A 22,300-nucleotide genomic window follows, 5' to 3' on the forward strand; every position below is an offset into this window, starting at 1 on the left:
GACTATATCCCGCTGAATACCAGCAATCGCCACACACACTTCCTCCTGTCAGTAGCTACTGCTAGTGCTACTGCTACTGACCATGCTACAGATATTAGTGCAAAATCTACAGCTCCTCTACCACAACCATCAGCAACAAGTGGACATGGAGAATTACATGAACTACATGTTGCTAAATACACCGCGCCCGCGGGGCATGAACAGAAGGGTAGCCATGGCAACATTGCTGCGGGGCTGCTCCGGAGTCTTCTTCACTGCTTTTGGTGTATTTTGTGGCGGAAGTTACAGCGCCACTTACAGTCCCGGCATATGTACTACAGCGTGTCCAGCGTGTCCAGCGGTCTCGTTTGAACAGACACGTTAAATGAAACGAATGCATGTGAACGGAAGACTTTTTTGAAAACGCATACTGTGCATAAACGCAAACGTTCCCGTGTGCACAACGCCTCAGTTTCTGTCCTGGTGTCTATCGTGACAAAGGGGGACACTTGATGGAAACTACACACATTTGATCAAAAATCATACTTGAAATTCCTATGTAAGTCTGCCCAAAAATAGTAATAGTAAACATGAGCAGCTCCTAAAATCCCAAAACCACAATGCTCAAACTCTGATGTCCACAAGCACAAAGTGTGGAAGGGCTTTATGAATTGTAAAAGAATAGCTGGTCCCCCTTAATCTGTTAAGCCCCACGCCTGTTTTTCAGGTTTCAGGCTCGAAAATGACATGCCCAGAACAAATGACTATAGGGATAAATTCATAATCTTTTTTCTCAAAGCAATGATAAACCTGTGAGTTGGATGCAGAAAAGTCAGAATCAATATAGATGTTTTTATTTTAAAGTAAATTCAGATTGAACATAGTAAAAAAAAATGTAATTATAGTTTCCGTCCAAAAAAAACCCATTACTTAGTGAAAACCACCCTTGAATGATGGGATAGTAGACAAAAAGCTTTAGGAATCCAAACTATAACATATAATAAGTACCCTGTATCAAGATTGATGCAAAACAAGTGACATTTGACCTTTTTAGAGAGATTTAGAACAAAAAAAACACCTCTGGGGTCATTTGGGTGTATTTGCCATATCTCTGGAACCCATCGGTCGATTTGGGTGATTGACACCTCTTTTGAACCGTTAGAGCCAATAGAATCAAGGGGAAGTTCCTAAATCCATCTAAACATTACCATTGGTGAATGAGAGTGATGCGCAGCCAGCATGCCCAAAACCGGAAGCTGGGTTACGCTCTATAGAAAACTACGCCTTTTGCCATAAATATGATGATGGATTATCAGTAATCATTTCAAAGTGACACAGAGACATTGGATTAACCTTCAGCAACGTTTATATGCGTTTTAATGCCATTGAACACAACTTTTGATCAGAAAACAGCAACGGTAAGACGAATTTGTCGTTTCGGCCCCGTAGAGTGAAGTTGTGTGTTGTCTTTGTTTGCCTTCGCTGCCCTGAGTTTTGGTCGCACAGTGATGATACCTGAGACCAGAGGTGGGAGTAAGTCATACATGTGCAAGTCATGAGCAAGTCTCAAGTCTTAACCTACAAGTCTCAAGCAAGTCCCAAGTCACTGTGGTGAGAGTCAAGCAAGTCAAGTCATTGCTCAGGTCAAGCAAGTCACAAGTCAAGTCATACGAAAATCCCCCAGTTTCCGCATTTAAATCAGTTAAAATATTGTGGTTATGAAAAGTTTTGTTTTATTTTCAACATACACAGCAATGGAGAGTGGGGTGCTGAAATGATAACCCTATACGTTCTAAAAGGGCTCTAAAGTGATAACAGGAGTACAACACAAATATTTTACATCAACATGTTAAGCCTCCTGCCCTGGCTCCCATTCAGCAGGGTCACAGCATTTCTCCATGGTCTGTCTAAGGTGCTCCCATATGACACTGTCTTATTGTCACCCACAAACCATTTCCTCCCCAGGAAAGTGCCTACTCTCTAGCAGGGACTATCTGGGGGTGAAAAGGTTCGTGCGAACTAGGTTCTAGTTCCAGATCTTTTTGGTGTGAAACCAAAATCTCAAGAACTATCGGCCTAGTTCCTGGGAAAAGTACTCCGGTGTGAAAGCGCCTAATGTCAATGATGCATTCTTATAGATGCATTTCATGACGCAGAGCGTTTAAACAACATGATGATATATGTGTCCAAGTCTGTGTTAAAACTTGAAGGGCGATCACGTGAGTTTTCCCAGTCTGGAACAGATTATTTCCAAACATGAATGCCCCACAAATGCCGATCTCACAATTTGAACGAAAGTAAAACACAATGTGTGTCCATCCCGTAACCTGGAAATATAAAGGGTTCTACCCTTGCCCATGCTCCTACCATTCACCAAGTCTAATGAAAACTGGGCCAGCAGTTTTTCCTTTTGCTGCTGACAGACAAACAGACCAAACCAAAAACATTGCCCCTTTGGTTTTTTTCAAACATATTGAAATGTGTGTAAATAAAACTTGTTTATCATGTCTGACGTGCTGTTCCCTTGCATGGTTACTGTAGGACTCCCCAGTTGCTCCAATCAAGCCTCCATCTCCCTTTCTTACAATCTTTTGTGCAGACAAACACACAAAGTAGTCTGTCTGGCTGTTCAAATTGAATATGTAAGGATGCTAAACCCCAAATGAAACATCTAAACTTGTAGATTGTATTATCACGAATTGACATCAAATTAGTGGCTTGCCGGCTAATAAGATTATCAGGAACAAAGCGCTGTGTGAGGTCTGCATTGTGTGCTGCAACACACACACATTAAGCCTGATTCTGTAATATGAGGCTCACTGTACAGACACAGGCATGCAGAGGCACGCACCCATATCGGCTGGATTCACACTGACGTACAGTGCTGTGAATTAAGAAAGCTTAGTGGATATGGTTGGAAGCGCTCCCAGTGCATTTCTCAAATAAGTCGCAACCTTTTGGTGGCATAACATCAATCTGCGGTTCGTTGGCGGGTGCCAGAAACTTGCAGAGCAGAGGGAAGGATTAGTAAAGCAAACATGAGTAATCCCTCTTACAACTGTGCAAGCAAGATATCTAAACACACAAACAAAACGCAGACGATGCCTCGACGGAGAACTGCATGCACAGGCAGACAGGCATGCGTCATTCCTGATCTTAAAGATTGTAACGCTGTGTCAAAGTCTGGCTTTTTACATTTTCTAAAATCCCTTTCCTGTGAAAAGCAAAGAGTCAGGAGAGCAGAGGCATTGTATGTTTGTGTTCTTCTCAACGTTGAGAAGAACAGACTGTAGGGGTGTAACGGTATCCGTATTCGTCCCGAACCGTGACGGTTCGGCACATGCAGTCACATGACGAATACGCCTTTTTTTATGAGTGGGAGAAAAGTCTGTCACTGACTCAGGGCAGTATCCACTACACTATATATAATCCAGGGGGCGGTACCCCTGCACCCCCTCTAATCTCAGATGCACCCTGAGTCATTTTGTTTAAGTACAGTGAGCCTTTCTAAAATATACAGTAAAGAAACAAACCCACCAGCATTATAGGATATACTATGACTTTGAGCCAAATACTTGTTTTTGGGCTGTATAAATAAATTGACTTGAAACAGTTGCTGATTTAGAGTACTGGCACCTTTTTTATTCCAATTCAAGCACTGGGTGTGTCGCCGTTGTTCGACAGTGGTGCAGTATGCTAATGGTAACCCACGCCAAACATGCTAAATCATATCAGAAGGCATCACACTGATTTGCCAAAAGACAACAGCAGTTCAACAGCTTATCCCCGCTGTTTTTAAGAAGCCAATAGACATGAAAGCCGAGAGACCAAAATAAATAACGGAAGCTATTGGCATATATATTTCAATTGCTATGTGCCCTTGAAACACTTGTTCACTTGTAATATTTTCAAGACATTCTTTTTAGTTTTACAGCTTGATGAAACCTTTTTGTTTGACATCAGCCATTATAGATAATATGGCCATCTGAGTGTGTGTGTGGTACTGTTTGTGGTTTGTTTTTAACTTTGTAATACAGTTAATTATTCTAAATGTTAGAGATCCTTATTTTTATACTGAAACTTGCATCACTGTTCAAAAATAAATAACAACAAACCTGGAATTATGCATTTGGGACTTTTTTTTGCTTTTTCTTGTTGTACCGAACCCGTACCGTACCGTGACCCCCAAACCGAGGTACGTACCCAACCGTGAATTATGTGAACCGTTACACCCCTAACAGACTGTGGGAATAGGGTTGCAAAGGGGCGGAACATTTCCGGAAAGTTTCCATTAAACATGCAAATCTTCCTTCAAGCAATCCTCTGCATTATTGCTAAACCCTTTCAGTCAATGGGCTCTTCCTGGGCCTCATCAACATCCAACTCTGAGTCTTCCTCTTCAGTGTCACTGTCCAGCCTTGTTGAGGATGGCTCTGTGTCCGGCTCAAAGAGCCTTAGGTTTGCCCAAATGCCAACCAGTTTTTCCACTCTCACATGTGTGAGCCTGTTGCAAACCTTTGTGTGGTCTCAATAGCCATGCAGTAAGCAGTGTGCTATGGCATGGATATTCAAGTGTACTTGAATGGCATCTGTTTGTTTTAGTCAAGATTATGCTAAAATATACTTTCCCCAACTATATTTAAGTTCCCTATGAAGAGCCAACCTTCAATTTTGAAAATTCCCAGTTTATTCCCATAAATTCCTGTTAATTCCCATGGAAAGTTTCCATCTTTGAAAATTCCCGGAATTTTGAGACCCTATGTGGGAATAAAAAAAATATTGGACACAAACAGACCGCTCCGAGGCCAAAACAGAACATATGTGTCCCCTTTTGGTAGCTTGGCCTAATATACATAATGCCATACTAGCACAACAACCCCCACCAATAATTCCCAACGTCGCCCCCTAAGCAATCTCTCCTTTGATCCCCTAAAGCTGGTTAAGAGGGTGTTGGGGAAAAATGTTGGTCAAAGATGGTTGACCTCTGCAGACATTCAAAAGCGTGTGAACCAAAGCACACTATGGGCCAAAGTGAGATAAAAGGATAATATTTAGTATTTTTATATATAAACATTTTATATATAAAAATACAGCAGATGCTAAACAATGTGCTGTAAGCTCACTAATCCCTTCGTGCTCCAAAGCATATCAAAACTAGATTGGTATTAAGAATAAAAGGATTGCTTTGATATTACAATGTGTAGATGTAGTGCCTTGAATCATCTTGTATTACAATTTTCTCAGAGTTCTGATGGATATGGCTGCATGCAGTTATGGTTGTGTGTTTTAACTCACTAGAAAACCGCTGTATTCACTACAATGCTGCATCTGTAGGAAGAGTGATCTGATTCAGTCCACATAGACACCAGGACAGCTGCAGTGTTCACTAGCTTAACTATGCTAAACTAGCACACACACGGACACTGAATGCCTCACAGAGTCTATATTCATGATATTTAAACTTTTGCACAGATCCACTCATCCCCCCCATCTAGGGCTGTATAATTTGGAGAAGAAAATACCCTATTGCGATTATTTTGATTATTATTGCAAGATATGACTTACGATACTGGATACTTCCATTCTTGTTACCATTAAATAATTGTGGTAAAATGATCATGTTGAGATTTTGTAAGAGGATTTTTCAAGTTTTTAGAATACGACTTTTTTTTTCCAGGGTCCTGGGGGGATGGAATTGATTTAGGCAAAGACTGTGAAAGAGCAGGGCTGTATGGTGTTTGAAATATTTGTAAACTATTACTGGTCAAGAAACATGTACAATATTTGTAAGCATTGAGCTAATGTCGGACTGGCCTAGTGTTCTTTTTAAATCGAGACAGAAAACCTTTGCTACCTCTTTTCCCTCTTTATCTTTGCCACATTTCCCTTCTGCCTCATATGAGTACGCTACCAAAACAGACTTTAAAAAGGCAAGAACATTGATTGTAAAGTGAAATTGCTGACCTGTTCCAGGCCAAAAGAACAACGAGGTCCGTCCGTACATCACAGGGTTCGTGAGAGGACGTGGGGGTTTGCGAAAGAGGTGGGAGGCAATAAAATGTCATGGTTCGCTTGTCATCCAGCCCATTCAGCAGCACCTCATCGATGACCTCATGGTTCTGCATTCAATAACTCAGCACACACAGGGGCCGGTCTTGTGTGTGGGTGTGAAGTGCGGTGTTGTGAGTATGTGGTGGTGGAGTGTAAAAGAGCTGGAGCGTTTAGAAAGATCTATACCAAATTATATTTACACATTAGGTATTTTCTATCTTTTTACGGTAATAAAAGCACACGTGTTACTAATAACTGTTCTATATGCACAATCCAAGGATACTGAAGCAGATACATGGAATGGAATACAGCCACTATAACACCACTTTTAATACGTGAAGTGACCTTAAAAAACACTCAAATATCATGAAATCCCTGAGGTCGTAAGAAAACAGCTGCTTGGGAATGTAACCAAAATGTTCTTTCTGTTTTTCGGGTAATGACACAAACATTCACACAAATGTTCATATCCAAAATCACAGCTGCAGTATTGTTGCTTAGGCTACTGCCACAAAAATATACATGTATGCACATTTTCTACAACTTAAGATACATATTTGTGCGCCGAGACCCTAATATACTTCTTACCTGGCCTTATCGCAAACAGTTCTCTCGGAAAACACCAGAACAGCCTTTCGTCATTTCACGCCCTTTAATTTTCCTCTGACAGGATCTATATTACCTGCTGAAACTGCCCATTGTTTATCCACCATTGATGTTTGTCTAAAGCAGGGGTGGGGAACCTTTTTCCTCTCAAGGGCCATTTCAATTTTTTCAACATCCTCCGAGGGCCGTAAAAATTATTGACCTCTGCTTAAAATACTAAAACACAGCCCATTCTTTTCGCCTTTCTTTCATGCTGTGCAAAGAAAAAGCAACCTCTTAATCCAGATATCTCACCATGACTCGCGCATGCGTGCACGTGCACGGTTGTGGCATGACCACCAAAACAGAAAGATATGGACACAAGATGTGTGCAAATGTATTTCGTTTCCTATCCATGTGGACATCATTTAAGTGGGGGGGGGGGACCTAACCTCCTCTAGTGGGGTCTGGGGGCATTTTTTTAAATGTTGAAGTTAAAAGCATCAATCTGGTGCACTTTGAGAGCAACATTAAGAGATCTATGGATACATCAACACCCATATGAAACAGAACTGTAAGCAGATTTTCTTTTTCTTTATGGATATTTTACAAATCACTCCCCTTTCAAACTGTATTCTTGTTTATTAATAACAACTCTTTTTTACTGTCATATAGTATTTTATACCCGTTTACTTTATTCTCTTATTTTTTTATAACTATAATGATCATAAAGATGTGCCTTTACCTGACTGGTTGTAGTAAAAGCTTCTTATATTCGTTAGCATAGCTAGCTAACCGGATGCTAATAACAACAAAGTTATTGACTGTATGATCAGTATGACAGATGAACAGATGCCACTGGGCTTTCAACTAAAGACACAGCCACGCAGAAACTGCGGCATGTGTACGGCTCCTTATGGGTACTGCAATTTCTGAAGTGGCGGAGCGACGTTCTGGTGCTCTCCGTCAGAACTACACCCCAGTCAGACGAGACATATACCACGTGATGACACGTTAGGCTCGTGTTGTGTTCAAGGACCCTGACCTTGGCCAGTAAAAACAGGCACTTGATTGTTTAATTTTTTTGCGGTCTAGATTTCTTAATTGTTTTTCTTTTTTGCGTGTGTTTATAAATTACCTCGAGGGCCGTACCAAATGGTATACGGCCCGGGGGCCTGAGGTTCCCCACCCCTGGTCTAAAGCTATGCTGCAGGGTCACTACGATAATAAACATAGACTGTGAAGGTCTACCTCTTCGTCATCGCTGGGCAGGCGTTGGAAGTCAGGCTCTGAAGTGTCATTCAGCCTCTGGTATTCTGCCGTCTCCCCCATGGCGGGGCTCCAACACCCGGCCGGTATCTCCCCCCGGGGGTACGTGTCCTCAAAGTCCACGAAAAGCCACAGCTCCGCTCAGCGAGCCACCCACACACTCAGTCGGTCAGTCGGTCAGTCAGCCTGCTTCGAGGTGTGTGCTGTCGTTGGGAAGACAAGTACAGTGTTCTCCATGTCATTTACAAAACAGCACTCCCAATATTTCACAGAGCACAATATTTCGAATAAGCAGCCACTGATACCTCCGATACTCCCACCATCATTGTCTTTTAGGAGTCAGCTTTCCTTGAGAATGGGTGGACAATGAGTTCATCCTATCCACACCGTGATAACTGAGCAGTCTGTTGCCTTTCTGTCTCGAAACAGCTTCTTCAGACAGTAACTCAGAATAAATACAGTCCCTATTTTTGCCTTGCTTCGACAGGATTCTTCCTCTTCTGTAATAAAAATAGGAGAAAAAATCGACTACTAAAAGATTGCACCAATTGTCCTTTTCACACGTGGGTGTCTTAAATCTTCTGGGAGCATGCAGGTGTTCAAGTGGTTGTTCCAAATTGATTTCCTGGCCGTTGTTGTCCTCCTGGACGAGGGAATCCCATGTGTCAGAGCCGCTGGATGGAGCGTTGGGATGATGCAGCCAAGGTGTGGCACAGGAGGTGAGAAGTCTGGCAGGCTCTATTCTTGTCGTGCCATCTAACGCCACTGTCATAACCTCTACCCTCAATCTGTCTCTCGCTCCGACTGCTCCTGTTCGCCCTGCCTTAGTGCTGACGCATGCTCTTTACATCCAGCAATATCGCACTCCCTCTCTCTTTGTGTTTCTATTTCTGAGCCACAGGCATCACACCGGCCGGTTTACCTCCTCTCTCTCTCATTGCTGGCAGTGAAATATCACAGCAACAGCTCGTACAGGAACTGTTTAGAAATGTTCACCTGTCATGTTTCATCCTTCCTTTGTGCGCTTCTATTATTTTTCTTTAGCAGCTGTCCAATCGTGGAGGATTCTTAACGCTGCTTTGTCCTAAATGGACTTCCTGATTGCTCGGTCGATGCCTAATCCCTGGCTGTTGTTGTTATTGTCCCCCCCTCCTCCTCACCCTCTAACCCGCTTTCCGCACGGCTCCACTTTTTTTTCCATTTCAGCCTGATGATTTGGTGAGTGGTCGCCTCCACTATTACCGTGGCAACATCAACCCATCCCACCTCCCTCCCCGCTCTCCTGTGTCCTGTAGTCACGGCGATCCAGTCAGCCGTGGTCCTGGTGGAAGCGGCCAATGAGAGCGAGGCAGGCCGAACGGGGGAAGGGAGGGGGAGGGGAGAGGATGGAGAGAGGCGGGGGGAGCCCTAATGAGGAGGGTTAATCCTCCCTCTGAGAAAAACACGGCCATGCTGCTTTTGTGTGTGTTTATGTTTATGTGTGTGTGTGTGTGTGTGTGTGTGTGTGTGTGTGTGTGTGTGTGTGTGTGTGTGTGTGTGTGTGTGTGAGAAAAACACCTCTCCACTAGAGGCAGGGTATCATGGCCATCTGGATCCTTGCTGAGTGGACATCTGGATGGAGGGGAAAATAGAATAAAAGAACAGTGTGTGTGTGTGTGTGTGTGTGTGTGTGTGTGTGTGTGTGTGTGTGTGTGTGTGTGTGTGTGTGTGTGTGTGTGTGTGTGTGTCTACCTCCCAGTCTTTCACAAGTTGGATTGTGTAAATCAACATGAAAGATTGACTGATATTGCAACTGTGATATGATTAGCAAAATAATTATTTTTATAGAATGGTTTACGTCATCATTAAAAAAATCGAAATGGGCATTGTGTTAAAAGATTTTTAAGAGGATCTGTACGAAGGTTTTTTATTATTTATGTAGAATACTGCTTGTAGGCCAGTACTTTACTGAAACACTACAATACATAATTCAGAATTATATGTTTCCTTTACCAAATATTGCCATTTCTATAATCCAATACTACCTTTTGCATTTCCGTTCCATGTTGCGAACCGTAGTCCTAACACAAATGCTAAATCTTCATACATCTAAATGACATCGTCTTTTCCATTCCTCAATCCATGTCGCTTTCATTAATCTCTCTTCCCATACAAAGCACTCGCTATCTTTCCCTTTCCCTCCCTTCTCGTTTGTGCCTGTTCTCTCGTGCCCCCACCACCCTTTCTTCTCTTCCCCTATCTCTCGCACTCTCTCTTTGACTCCATTCCAGTCCTGTTGATGTCCTCGGGCCGGTTATTCTCAGCCCGCTGAGCAACATTTGCTTTTTGCTCTCATTCCTTCGCCTCTCTTCCTCTAGAGACCGACTGACACACGTGAGAGTGGCACGCAACATCCCACGGTAAATACAAAAACATGCACGCAGAAAATGGGAACACAGAAACACTGTGCCTGTATTTACGACCGGACATAACGCTCAATGTATCCAAACATTTTGAGGGGATTGCCAGCAATTACAATTCCATCTGTCTTAAATGAGCCTCAGCTGACCTCTCCTTTTTACTCTCTGCCTTTATGGATATAGCTTTGATTTCTGGTCTCTGGGCTACACTGTATCACAACTGAATCCCAAATAAATCATCATCTCAAATCTCTGTTTGCAAAACTCAAAGATTATTAACTTACTGTGCAAGCTGCACCCAACAATATCGACTGCTCCAACCTCTCGGACGGGTTTTGTCAATTCATCCTTTACAGTTCATCCAAAGTTGGGGTCAAGAAAGATGTGGAAGACACTTCATCAGGACGTGATACTTTACTTGATACTAGGAAAAGTCTATTGCAGTGCAAGAGAATCCGACTGCACTTACACTAGGTGAGATATTCATGACGTGCCAGCGGCTTTTATTAAATGTGCGTTTGACCTGGGGAAACTACAATTTTCCGTACAGCTGACCACAATAACCGCCTCTAGATATTTTGCCCCATCAATTTTTTCTGGTGTTGCTCTATGCAGGCTTTATAATCGTGAAAAATATATAACTTCATTACCAAGGTTGGAATTGAAATAAATAAATGAAATTTTAACTTAATGGTTGCTCGCACTCACCCTCAATCTGCTGTCACAACGTATTAATCCAATCAGTAAGATTGTACGAAAATCAACCATGCAAACATGTTGAAAAATGTTTTAGATTTACTCCACACAACTCAGTAAACACCTTGAAATGTCAACTTTATTTGATCATTTTGTAGTAATAAGTGTTACGTTCAAATGTTGGCTATTTGTTTAATATAGTGTTGAAATGTAAAACATAGTACCCCAAAGTGACGGCATAAGTTACGGTTTTTGGTCAGTTGGTTGTTTCCCTGAACAGCCAAATGTGATAATTGATCCTGTGTATCTTAAACTCAAGTAGATAATAAAGGAAACTGAGGCTCCTCTCCTTATCATCTAGAGTAGCAGTTTTCAAAGTGTGAGGCGTGCCTCCCCTGAGGGGAGCCAGAGAACTTCAGGGGAGGCGCAGCGTGAGAAAAGAATAACGAGAAACAGTGAAATCTAGCTAGTTAACTTCAGCTAACTTTATGCGAGCGGCAACATAGATCGATTTTTAGTGAAGTTACCTAAAGTGAAAGAGGAGACAGCGTCTGGCAGAAAACGTCACTTGCACACTTTTGGCTGTCTTTGGAGACCGAGTTCCCCCACCTCGCCAAAAAGGCTGTAAAAGTGCTCATTCCCTTCACCTCCACCTACCTGTGTGAGTGCGGGTTTTCCGCATTGACTTTGATCAAAAGCAAGTACCGGTCAAGCAGGGGCGGATCTACCGGGGTGGCATGGGGTGGAAACTGCCACCATAAAAATAGCCTTGCCACCCCAGCTGCCACCCCAGTTGGCAGCTTTGTTTTGAAATAAAAGTTGTGGCTCATCGGACATTTATGAGAGAAAATCCCTAATGTCCGAGTGCAAGTGAATGCAGCACAAGACGCGAGCCTTGTAACCCCTCCCCCGGCCCTGGCGCGAGCGAGGAAATGTGATTGGTGGCGATTTCATCTGAACGGGACGGCTTATTCTGACCAAAGTACCGTAATTTTCGCACTATAAAGCGCACCTGAATATAAGCCGCAGCAGCTAAATTGAATGATGTGTACATATATAAGCCGCACTGGACTATAAGCCGCAGGTGTTTTAATGTTTAATTACCATATCTAAGGGTTCGTGCACAGAGGGGATTGTCGGGAAAGAGATGGCTGTTTGAGGAAGCTCCCATTTATTAACATTTCAACAAACAAGTTGCATATTTGCATAACGTATTCAAGTGTTACCATTTAGTGCAATAGTAGCTACAGAACATGTACTGTGCTGTGTAAACTGTACTGTATCACATAGCGTTTCAGACACACAAACTTTTCAACTTTCAAACTTAGGAGAGGTTACGTCTTCTTTGTGTTATAAGATAGGACTGGCAGGGTCAGTCAAACCTGGTCGTTATCCCGCGGAGCTCCTGTCCCGGTCCCTTGCGCTCTCTCGGCCCGGTGTCTACAGGGCTAGCCCGAGGATCCCCCGCTAGCATCCCCCGCTAGCAACAGGCCTTCAAAACAATGTTAGAGGCGCTCCTGAAACAGCGTCAAAACGGGTATATTTCCCGGGCTTTAATATACGCTTTGTTTCACTCGTTTGTTGTTTTGTTCCTCCGTGTTTTCAGAGCAAGTCGTCGGAGCTGTAAAAATCCATAGATTAGCCGCACCGTTATATAAGCCGCAGGGTCGAAAAATGGGAAAAAAGTCGCGGCTTATAGTCCGAAAATTACGGTAGTATTGGTAGTGGTATTTGCGGTCTACAATGACAGAGAAGAGACTGTCAAGTTTGGCTGTACTCAGCATTGAATCAAAATGCACTAAAGCTTTAGATCTTAATAAGTTTGTGAGGCGTTTTGCTGGACAAGATGGTAATCGCCGCATTCAGCTGTTATAGGCATGCCAACTTGATGCTCTGCTCACGGATGACTCAATGAGCATAAACAACTGTTAAGATGATGACCTTACGTGTGTAAATATTTTTTTTTCTTTGTGGGGGTCTGCCCCCAAAAAACGATTTTAAGTCCTGAGAAAGTCAAATAAGACGGTGTGTAAAACTACACTGCCCAGCCAAAAAAAAGTAACCACTTTGATTTAACTAGGAGAATTCAAACAGCTCTTATAATGGCTGGAACTTAGGTACTTCCAGTTCATTTCCTTCTGTTAGGAACCTTCCAGAGCAAGATTGACAATTGGACTGCAACCAAAGTCTCCAGGTCCACTTTATCGGTAACAGTCAGACAGTATCAACAAACAATGACTCATCACACACGCGGTGGACACAATTAAAGCAACACCTGTAAACTATCACTGAATATGACCTCAATACTATACATGGTTACACACAAACCACAAGAGTACATAATCCGGATTCAGTGTAAAATAAAAGTGTAAAATCTGAATGAAGAAGGAAGCTACACACAGTCAGATAGCAGAGAAATAGAAGAGAAGCAGGGGAGAAACCAAAGCCAGAGAGGGGACATCCTGGCCAATTGAGGCCATGATAAATGGAGCAGGGCTGAGCTGTGGTGTCATGTGGGGTTACTCTTTCCCCTCGCTCCCCCCGATAAAGTTAACACACTCCATTACTGACTGTATGGCAGCTTGGTAAGACTAGAGGGCAAGGCTGAATTGTTAACAACAATCATGTTATCTGTCGCTGCATTTTTCCATGCAATATGATTTACGCAAAGACAGTGATTCAAAGGCAAAAAAAAAGACAATAGCATGGTAGAAAGGTCAGTGGTAAATAGAGGGTTAAATTCATGGTTTATTATTGAAGCACGAAAATGTGTTAGCATTTTACAACTTCCGGTTCCCTTGTCTTGAAGTTAACTTTATTTTAAATGTTTTTGGTAAGATGCCTGAAATAAGGTATGCGGTTTACACAAGCTGAAAAGACTTTCACGTTTTGTTTCAACAACATAAAACACGTCAGTAAACACCCAACTGGTGAATTTCCAAAGCTTCTATTTCTCATAAAACAAGCTAACAAGTTGTTAAAATACCACTAAAACTCTGCCTTAAGCAAAGCGGAGGTAAGATGTGACTGTCAGGAAGTTTGTTTATAACATAACGATAGCTTTTTACTTCTGGTGATTGTATTTACGCTTCATAAATCACAAAGTGGTGTTAATATGTACAGATTATCCTGCTGAACTAAATGTGTAAGTATCATAAATATGTGTTGGCCACAAAGCTTATGTTCTGCATATACTGAAATCCAATGGGGAAATCCCAGTGCTTTTTGTAAAGGGAGACCTTACGATGCTAACTTCCGGGTCGGCCTGCAAAAATATGTCATCACTTACTCTATGAAGTATGGCCTTTGCCCAGTTTCTATTTGTTTTAACCAGTGTCAGCAATGAGTTAAGATTAGACCAACCATTGTCTACGCCAATTCCTTTAAGCATGATTTTTCCTGTCATTATTGGTGTATTGTTGATTTGATCCAATGTTGTTTTATATTAAACCATATTATATTATTATTATTTATTAAAATAAATCTACTATGTACAAATATGTGTCCTAAGCCCTTTTTGTGTGATTGGATATGCTAAATATTTTCTTCCTAATATTAAAGACATATTATAACCAAACTTTATCAGTTCATATATGTTATGTATTTTAGGTATTCAACCACAGCATAAAATCTTCCCAGAGATATAAGTTACTCAGAGTGAACCCCGCCCTTCACCTCTGACCTCTGACCTCTCTGCTCCCACTAGTCGTCACATTTCACGCCTTCTCCTCCAGAAACCTGGAAAACCCCTTTAATAACCAAATGCTGGGACTTTGACCGTTGACCCCAGAACCTTCATTTGACAGCCATCTTGTGTCAGGGGGACAATAAAGTTGAGCCTGTTAAAACGTGTGAACGCCTTCTCCGTCCCTGTGATGGAGAGCGAGGAGAAGCGGAGCAGACATACTGTGGGTGTAATGGTAATGGTGTTCCCGTTTAATGGCTCCCTTTAGGAGACCGTTTAAGTCCTTAAAGACTAGAAGGACTGCAACTCCTGGGTCCCTCCTGTCTCTTTACGACTAACGGTGGGTAGACTGCAGACTCTGGGGGCAGGGGTAAGCTTTAGAACAGGAGCTGGATGTAATCCCTGATGTCTAGTGCTGATGTGGGACTCAGGGTGGAAATATAATCAGGGTAGGAACCGGACAGTACTGTATCTTTCTATCTATCTATGTGTGTGTGTGTGTGTGTGCATGTGTGTGAGTATACGTCTGTGGAAAATAAAGCATTTACTATATATCCTCTTATAATATTAACGTATCAATAAAGATTTTTCCAAATTAAGTTTGTGTTTAAATGTCAAGAAAAAATTATATCAGAATTACAGAAACTCATGACTTCACGTTTCTTTTCTTTTTTTCAACCAACAATCCAATTATATTTTTTGAAAAAGATATTCTTCCCCCCATTAAAAAGACTATATGATTGAATATTTGATTAAATAATCCATAGAGTAATACTGTAACAAGGACATCATTTGAAGTCGTAGAACTAACGTTATGAAATTGTATTTTTTATAAAATAAAAATCTAAATAATCTCAAATATGGCATAGGATTAAACTGTATTTTGTTTTTAATTTATTATGGGAGAGTCAAATAGAGTGCAGATTTCTTTATAGATATACAAAATAAAATCATCACACTAAAAATACACGTGTTGTTGGTGTACACACTGTGGAGGATATATGTTAAGCTTTTAAGAATAGCATTTCCATAAAATTGGGGACTGAGAGGAATAAAAAAGAGAGGTGAAGATTGGTAAATTAATCCATTAGCCAATCAAAAGAGAGTTCATGAGCAATTATTTTGAAAATATATGAATTGTCTATAAAAGTCACTTATTAAGAACAAATGTCAAACATTCTCTGGTTCCAGCCTATCTATTGTGAACTCAATATCCTTTGGTTTTGGACCATTGGTTGGACACATAACAACTTCAACATCACTAAACACTTCCTTTACTGTATTTGTTTCACTATAACTTATGAGATTGGCATGCTTTACAAACTCCACTTTTTTTTGCAGATTTATTGTAAAATAAAGAGTGCTCTTTTATATTTCCATTCCTTAATGACATCTTCAGAGTTATTTTCGCATATCTGACAGAGCTCCTCTTGAGCCCCAGAAATCATTATAGAACTGTTTGAACCAGCACCTAGTACTCCCAAATGAACCTAGAAGTGTTAACATTTGAGATTAACATTTTATTATTTAAGTTTTGTTTGGAAAAATGTACTCTCCAAGATCCCATCCTGTCAACACAAGTATTACGTCTCGTCAACCCATCTGGTACGGGCTCTTTTTTATATAAAATCGAACAGAAAAAACGTTCTTATTATAAAAAATATCTTAGAAGTTCCAACAGTTGATCTACTATAAGTCAATAGTAGATTACTTTAGCTATTACTGAATTGAAAATTGGAAACAGACCTGTTTCTGGTGGAACCGCAAATGACTCCTTTTGACGAACAATTTTGGCCTCCGACACTTGAAAGTACCCATGAAATACTTCCTCTTGTAGGTCATGGTAGCAGCACCCACCCACGACTTCTGGTCAGAGACGAAATCTTGTTGACTTAAACGATGACTTCACCTCAGCGACAGTGAAAAGACGGTACACATGCTGCCAGATGATTCACTACTCTACACTATGAAAATAAACGTAAAGAATGACCAATGACTCTGCGTCATCGGCTGGTGAGGAAATGATGTAGCTGTGGTCAGGGTGTGGTACTGTGGAGTAATGGCACAGTAGCTCCTTCAGCATTTTTCTCCTGATTCAAAAGTCCCTTTTATCATTAGCACAACACCAGTGCACTGTTGATCCATGTGCTGCGGGTCAAGGCTAAACCTCTTTGCCCTCCCTAAATCTGCACCATATGCTGATAAGCCTTAATAAGACTGTCAAGCGAAAATATGATGTTGCTGAAAATACTGGACATCAGCAAATCAGGAAAACCAAGGTGACCTACCAAAATCGTTTTCAATGTCCATGATACTTTAATACATAACTAAGATTATCTTGGAAAACAAGTTCCCAAAAGCTGATATTAAAAGCCCAATCCACAACTAACAATGAAAGTTATTTGGCTAAACCGTTTAGTTATTTATTGAATATTGTAAGTATTTTTTCAAGCTCAATTGCCAATTAGATTTTCTTGACTATCATCAATGTTAATTTAATTGTTGTTTGGAGAAAAAAAAATCTAAAGACATTCCACTTGGTGTGACTGGCTTTTGTCCATATTGGTATTTTAATTATAAATAATTACTTTGTTTCACAAATATATGTGAAATAATCTAATATATGGCATATAGGATTAAACTGTATTTTGTGGAAATTGTTCAAACAAAAACTAAATTACACTTTTAATACATTGATGTCGTTTTTTAACATTAGTCAATTGATCTATTGGTCTATAAAATGTCAGAAAATGCCGAAGTCCAAGGTGAAATCTTTAAAGGTCCCATGTCATGCTTTTCCGGTTATTACCCGTCCCCTTGTGTGTTATGAAGGTTTTTATGAATGTAAACGGTCTGCAAAGTCACAAACCCTCAAAGTACACCCTGTAGCGAGTAAAACTCTAACACAGAAAATACCTGTCTATGCTGCCCCAGAATGCCTCGTTGAAGATTTCTCTTTTTCTTCCTGGGTACAGTGACGTGCCCATACCCAAATGGACCCATTGGTCCAAATGGACCAATCCGTGGAGCCGTTACGTTACGTCCGCGGAGCGGTTACGTTACTTCCTCGCACACACACTTAATCTTTTCTCAGCTGCAGCTCCGCCGATTTCTCCTCCCTGAGACGGCGGGACGCGGCGAGGCTGTGAGTCGGTGTGTGAGCACACACACACACTCCCAGCCAGGCTGCGGGTGTGTGTGTGTGTTCGGGCTGGTTTCGAGCTGGGTTTCGCTGTGTCTCGCTGTCTTGCAGACGGCCACTGGGCTCATAGGGAGGGGGGGGCAGGAGCTCCAACAAGCCGTTGAGGACAGAGAGTGAATACACATACTATACAGAGATGCTGTATGAGAAACCAATGTGATTTTGGAAAATTGCACAATATAAATCTATTTTAGTATACCTCAACAATGGAATTATGATCAGTAGAAATCGCCATGACATGGGACCTTTAAATTACTTAATTCATATTTAATTTACTGTTTCAAGGTTACTTTTGGTGTCCAGTTCGAACATAAAATAGTAAAATACCAGATCATAAAAAATGTTCACAAATCTGTTCATTTCATTCTGAATTAGTGTAATTACTTTGACTGTCCTAGGGAGGAAATGAGCATGGTGACAAATGGTCCTATTTTTGGTGGATTCATAAAACATAACATTCTGTATCATCAGCTTTACATCAAGAGTAAAAAAAACTATGTAGGGCTTCAAAAAGTGAGTAAAAAAACTGAAAAGCAAATGAAAAATGATGTGGTTGAAAGATGTCTTCTCCACAGCCCAGCAGGCGCAATTGGGATCAATCATGGTTGGGCACGGAGTCAAAAACCCCAATGACTTCCATTTATCGTAGAACACACAATTTTTCATACCGAGTTGTCAGGAAAAGTAATATCCTCGACAAATCGTCTCTCATCGCCCCCTTCCCAGAAAGATTTCCACTTCGGCTGAATGAGAGGCGGATAGGCACGCCGAACAAATCCACTGTGGACAGAGGTGTGGGAGAGGGATGAAAGAGGGAATGCATGTGTGTGAGTGTGACAGAGAGTGAGAGATAGATAGACCTCCACGCTTTATAATCCTCAGCTCTCAGGCCGTCTTTCTTGGAAGTGTTGAAGGGGCACGTGAGTGTTTGTGGTGTTGGCTTTCCCCGTCCCTTCAGGCCAAACAGGTGGGATTTAAGAGGGTGATCTAAAGCCTGCGGGGCAACACCGGGGCATGCAGGCAAGCGGAGGACAGGATTAGGGGGGACAGGAGGCCGGGACGAGGGTCCCGCTGTCTCACTTCATCTGTGTTGGGTGCCAAGGTCACAGGTGATGAGGTATGCAAATGATCAGAATCCAAAGCTCTCTGTGTTTCACTGCCGTGGGTGCCTGCTCATGCCTCTTTCCAGGGGCTTTGTGCATGTGTGTGTGTGTGTGTGTGTGTGTGTGTGTGTGTGTGTGTGTGTGTGTGTGTGTGTGTGTGTGTGTGTGTGTGTTGACATTGAAGTGACACTGAGAATACCAACGTATTCACACCCTCAGCTCACATGCCAACCCTGCTGTCGTGGAATCAAGGTACATCCCTTCGGTTCCTTCAGTTTCATGATGTGAGTAACATAATCCAATGCTGGGCAGGGAAATGATATCAACCCATACTATCTTTATCAACTTTCTTATTATGACCAAAAGCACATTATGTGTTCTGGTTTTACTAATTACTGTTGATCAAAATAGATCCTGAGCAGATTTTGATTTGTTATCTACGTCGAGGAGTATATGCATTCTGGCTGGGTTTTTCTATGTCAACTGGATAATGGGAAAAAATACTGGCACCATATTCAGGAAACTTGGTGCGAGAGTGAAGCTACAACCCATTCACTTTTCAAGCAGATTCGAATTACGTTGCAGATCCAGGCATTATCTTTCACTTTCGCTAACATTGCGAGACGGGGCTTTTGTGCTTGACCAAGTGGTGTCGAAATAATTATCAAAATGACTTGGAAACTGTGCGCCTCCCTAGGGAGGTGTTCCAGGCACGTCCAGCTGAGAAGAGACCAAGGGGTAGACCTACAGTAGGACCAGGTGGAGGGATTATATCTCTTTGCTGGCCTGGGAGCGCCTTGGGATCCCCCAGTCAGAGCTGGTTGATGTGGCCAGGGAAAGGAACGTTTGGGGCTCTCTGCTGGAACTGCTACCCCCGGGACCCGACCACGGATAAGCGGGAGAAGATGGATGGATGGATGGACTTGGAAACTGGAAAATTAATGGGAACCAAATTGGAACAATTCGAAAGATAGAAAGATAAAAGTGTGGAGTAAACACAAAATACAACACATATTCTTTGTAGCGTCCATGTTATTTTCACATTACGACATAAGAAAAAGAACAACTTCCACACTTGGTAAATGGGAAGCACTTAAAGGCACCATTTGCTTTGGCAGAGGTCTGCGCAAATTTAGTTCAATAAATGTCAGTGGATTTCTTTTTAAATTGGTTGCTTTGATAATTTTCAATATAAAGAAGCAAACAAAGTGCATTCCATTAAATATCACTTATATTATTTTACCATACTGTCATATGTACCAACATAAAGAAACATTTAATAGAAATTGATTGTTGCATTGCCAGACGCAAAGCAAACTCTAGAAATGGGATTCTATCAGGCCTAATGAGCTCCCATTTTTAATTGAACTTGCACATACAACAGTGTTCAGTTTCCAATGCATCTGCTACTATTACTTCTTGATCTGGCCACATGGGGGCAGCCTCAGACAGTGAGAAGACGTTTTGAAGCAGTTGTCATTCATTTGTATAAGGTATGTGCAAGTAGGCCCAAACTAGATAGTATTCCTTGTATGCAACTCAAATCTGTTTCTTTAAAAACACTTTGGGCAAAACATTTTCAATCAATTCTGAATTGGCCTGATTTCCCAGTATCTAGACATCTATGTTTCTAAACGGTCTGAGCAGAGTTCACATGACATAAGTCTTAATAACTGTAGACTATATTACAGTGGAGAATATATAACCAGGGTTTAAAATAACATTGAAAACAGATTGGAAATCTAGTACATATTGTAGTAGTAAAGTAATTTAAATGATTCAGTAGAAACCAGAATAGATAACAGACGATGCCAAGTTAAATGTTAATAATTCTCGATTATGTCTCTTCTATTTTTAGGAAAAAGCCAACAGCCCTTCCTAGAACTCATATCAGCATGACAATTATCCTTTGAACTGCCAGATGAAGGATTTATATCCACACACTCACCATGGCCTTCCAAACAACCAAACAGATTGCATTTTAAGGACTACAACATTACAACAAACATGGCAACATTGGAAATCCTCAACATTTATCACATGCATGCTCTGATAACTCTTCCATACACACATTCTAATCAAATTGAAGCATTACTAAAACATAATGTCATCATAAAATGTCAAGACTTTTAAACTTTTAACAAACTGCCTCGAACAAAAAAAAATGGAATGTGTTTTTTAACTAACCCTTGTCTTTTGTGTAATATTGCATCATCGCTGTGTACAGTAGTGCACAGGCATGCGTGTGTGTGTGGGTGTGTGTGCCTAGTCAATGTATAAGCTGCTCTTCCGGTCCCCTACTCAGAAGGAGTGAGTAATAGAGAAGAGTAACAACCGATAAGAGAGTGACAACAATACGGAGAGAGGGAGGGAGAGATTAAAAGATAAGAAAGATAAGGCAGCTTGTTCACAATCCGGAGCAAACCTTTTTACAGAAGCGCACAGAATGAATTAAAAATGATCATGAAGGAAGCTGAACTGAATCCAGTCCTCACAAACAAATAAAATGTGACTGTGCTGCGTGGTGTGAACTGTATGAACCCTAAACTTCATGGTAAGCCTGTCGCTGTTTACAATGTGAAATGTGTATGCACTTTATACACATTTCCAGTATTTTATATACAGGGTGTCAGTCAGATTCTTGTCCATGGTGACATTTGGTCATTTTAACTACAGGTAAACAGAAAGCAGCTCAAGCGAACTTCATAGCAGGTCAACTTGTCGGCTGCCTGAAATGCTGTAATCATGCATGCTGTAGAGACATGACAGAATAGACCACGAGACAATAAAAACGTACGAATTGTCAGATAATTTTATATAAAAGATAAGTATTTGATTGATCGAACTGCTAGAATCCACTTCAAGACACTGGTACTTGCGTACCATGCTGTGAATGGTTCTGGCCCTTCCTACATCCAGGACAGTGTTTTCGCCAGACCAGGGCTGAGAGGGCGTCCACCCCGAGAGCGGGGGGGTGGGCAGTGGCGTAACAAGGTTGTGATTGGCCCCGGTGCAAATATTGTTTTGGGATTCCGGCTCTTTTTAGTGAGCCAGATCATTTGGCTCGGCTCACTAAGAAGAGCCGGCTCTTTCGGTTCCTAAACGGCTCTTCATTTTACCACAGTTTACCACGGAGCCTCAGTTTCGCCGCTGCGAGGCTCCGGCGCTCGCAGTTCACGCGCGTGCTCCACTAGCACCCCCCGTCAAGGCTCAGAACAGGAACACGCTTTGCTGGCGGCGAAAAGAATCCCACCAGACTCCTTTGCCCCTCCAACAGAGGGATGTCCTTGTCCTTTTTCCTTTTCGTCATTTCAAGCGATAAAAACTCTCG

General features: G+C 41.6%; 1 protein-coding gene across 3 annotated transcripts in view; it reads right to left on the reverse strand.

The window, feature by feature from the left end:
- Positions 1–22,300, reverse strand: part of tnk2b (tyrosine kinase, non-receptor, 2b) — an 81,275-nt gene that overhangs the window by 36,174 nt on the left and 22,801 nt on the right. The window contains exons 1-2 of one of the 3 annotated variants that reach the window (XM_034137949.1): positions 8,190–9,355; positions 7,867–8,087 (exon numbers count right to left, since the gene is read on the reverse strand). The exons of 1 other annotated variant lie outside the window; for it this stretch is intronic. In XM_034137949.1, the coding sequence (XP_033993840.1) occupies positions 7,867–7,947 (81 nt within the window). In that variant the 5' untranslated portion in view covers positions 7,948–8,087; positions 8,190–9,355. Of the gene's footprint in view, positions 1–7,866; positions 8,088–8,189; positions 9,356–22,300 lie in introns of those variants that run through there. One more of the 3 variants, XM_034137948.1, reaches the window with a different exon arrangement.

Source organism: Trematomus bernacchii, unplaced genomic scaffold (assembly GCF_902827165.1).
Source record: "Trematomus bernacchii unplaced genomic scaffold, fTreBer1.1, whole genome shotgun sequence".
In the NCBI taxonomy this organism is placed as follows: Eukaryota; Metazoa; Chordata; class Actinopteri; order Perciformes; family Nototheniidae; genus Trematomus; species Trematomus bernacchii.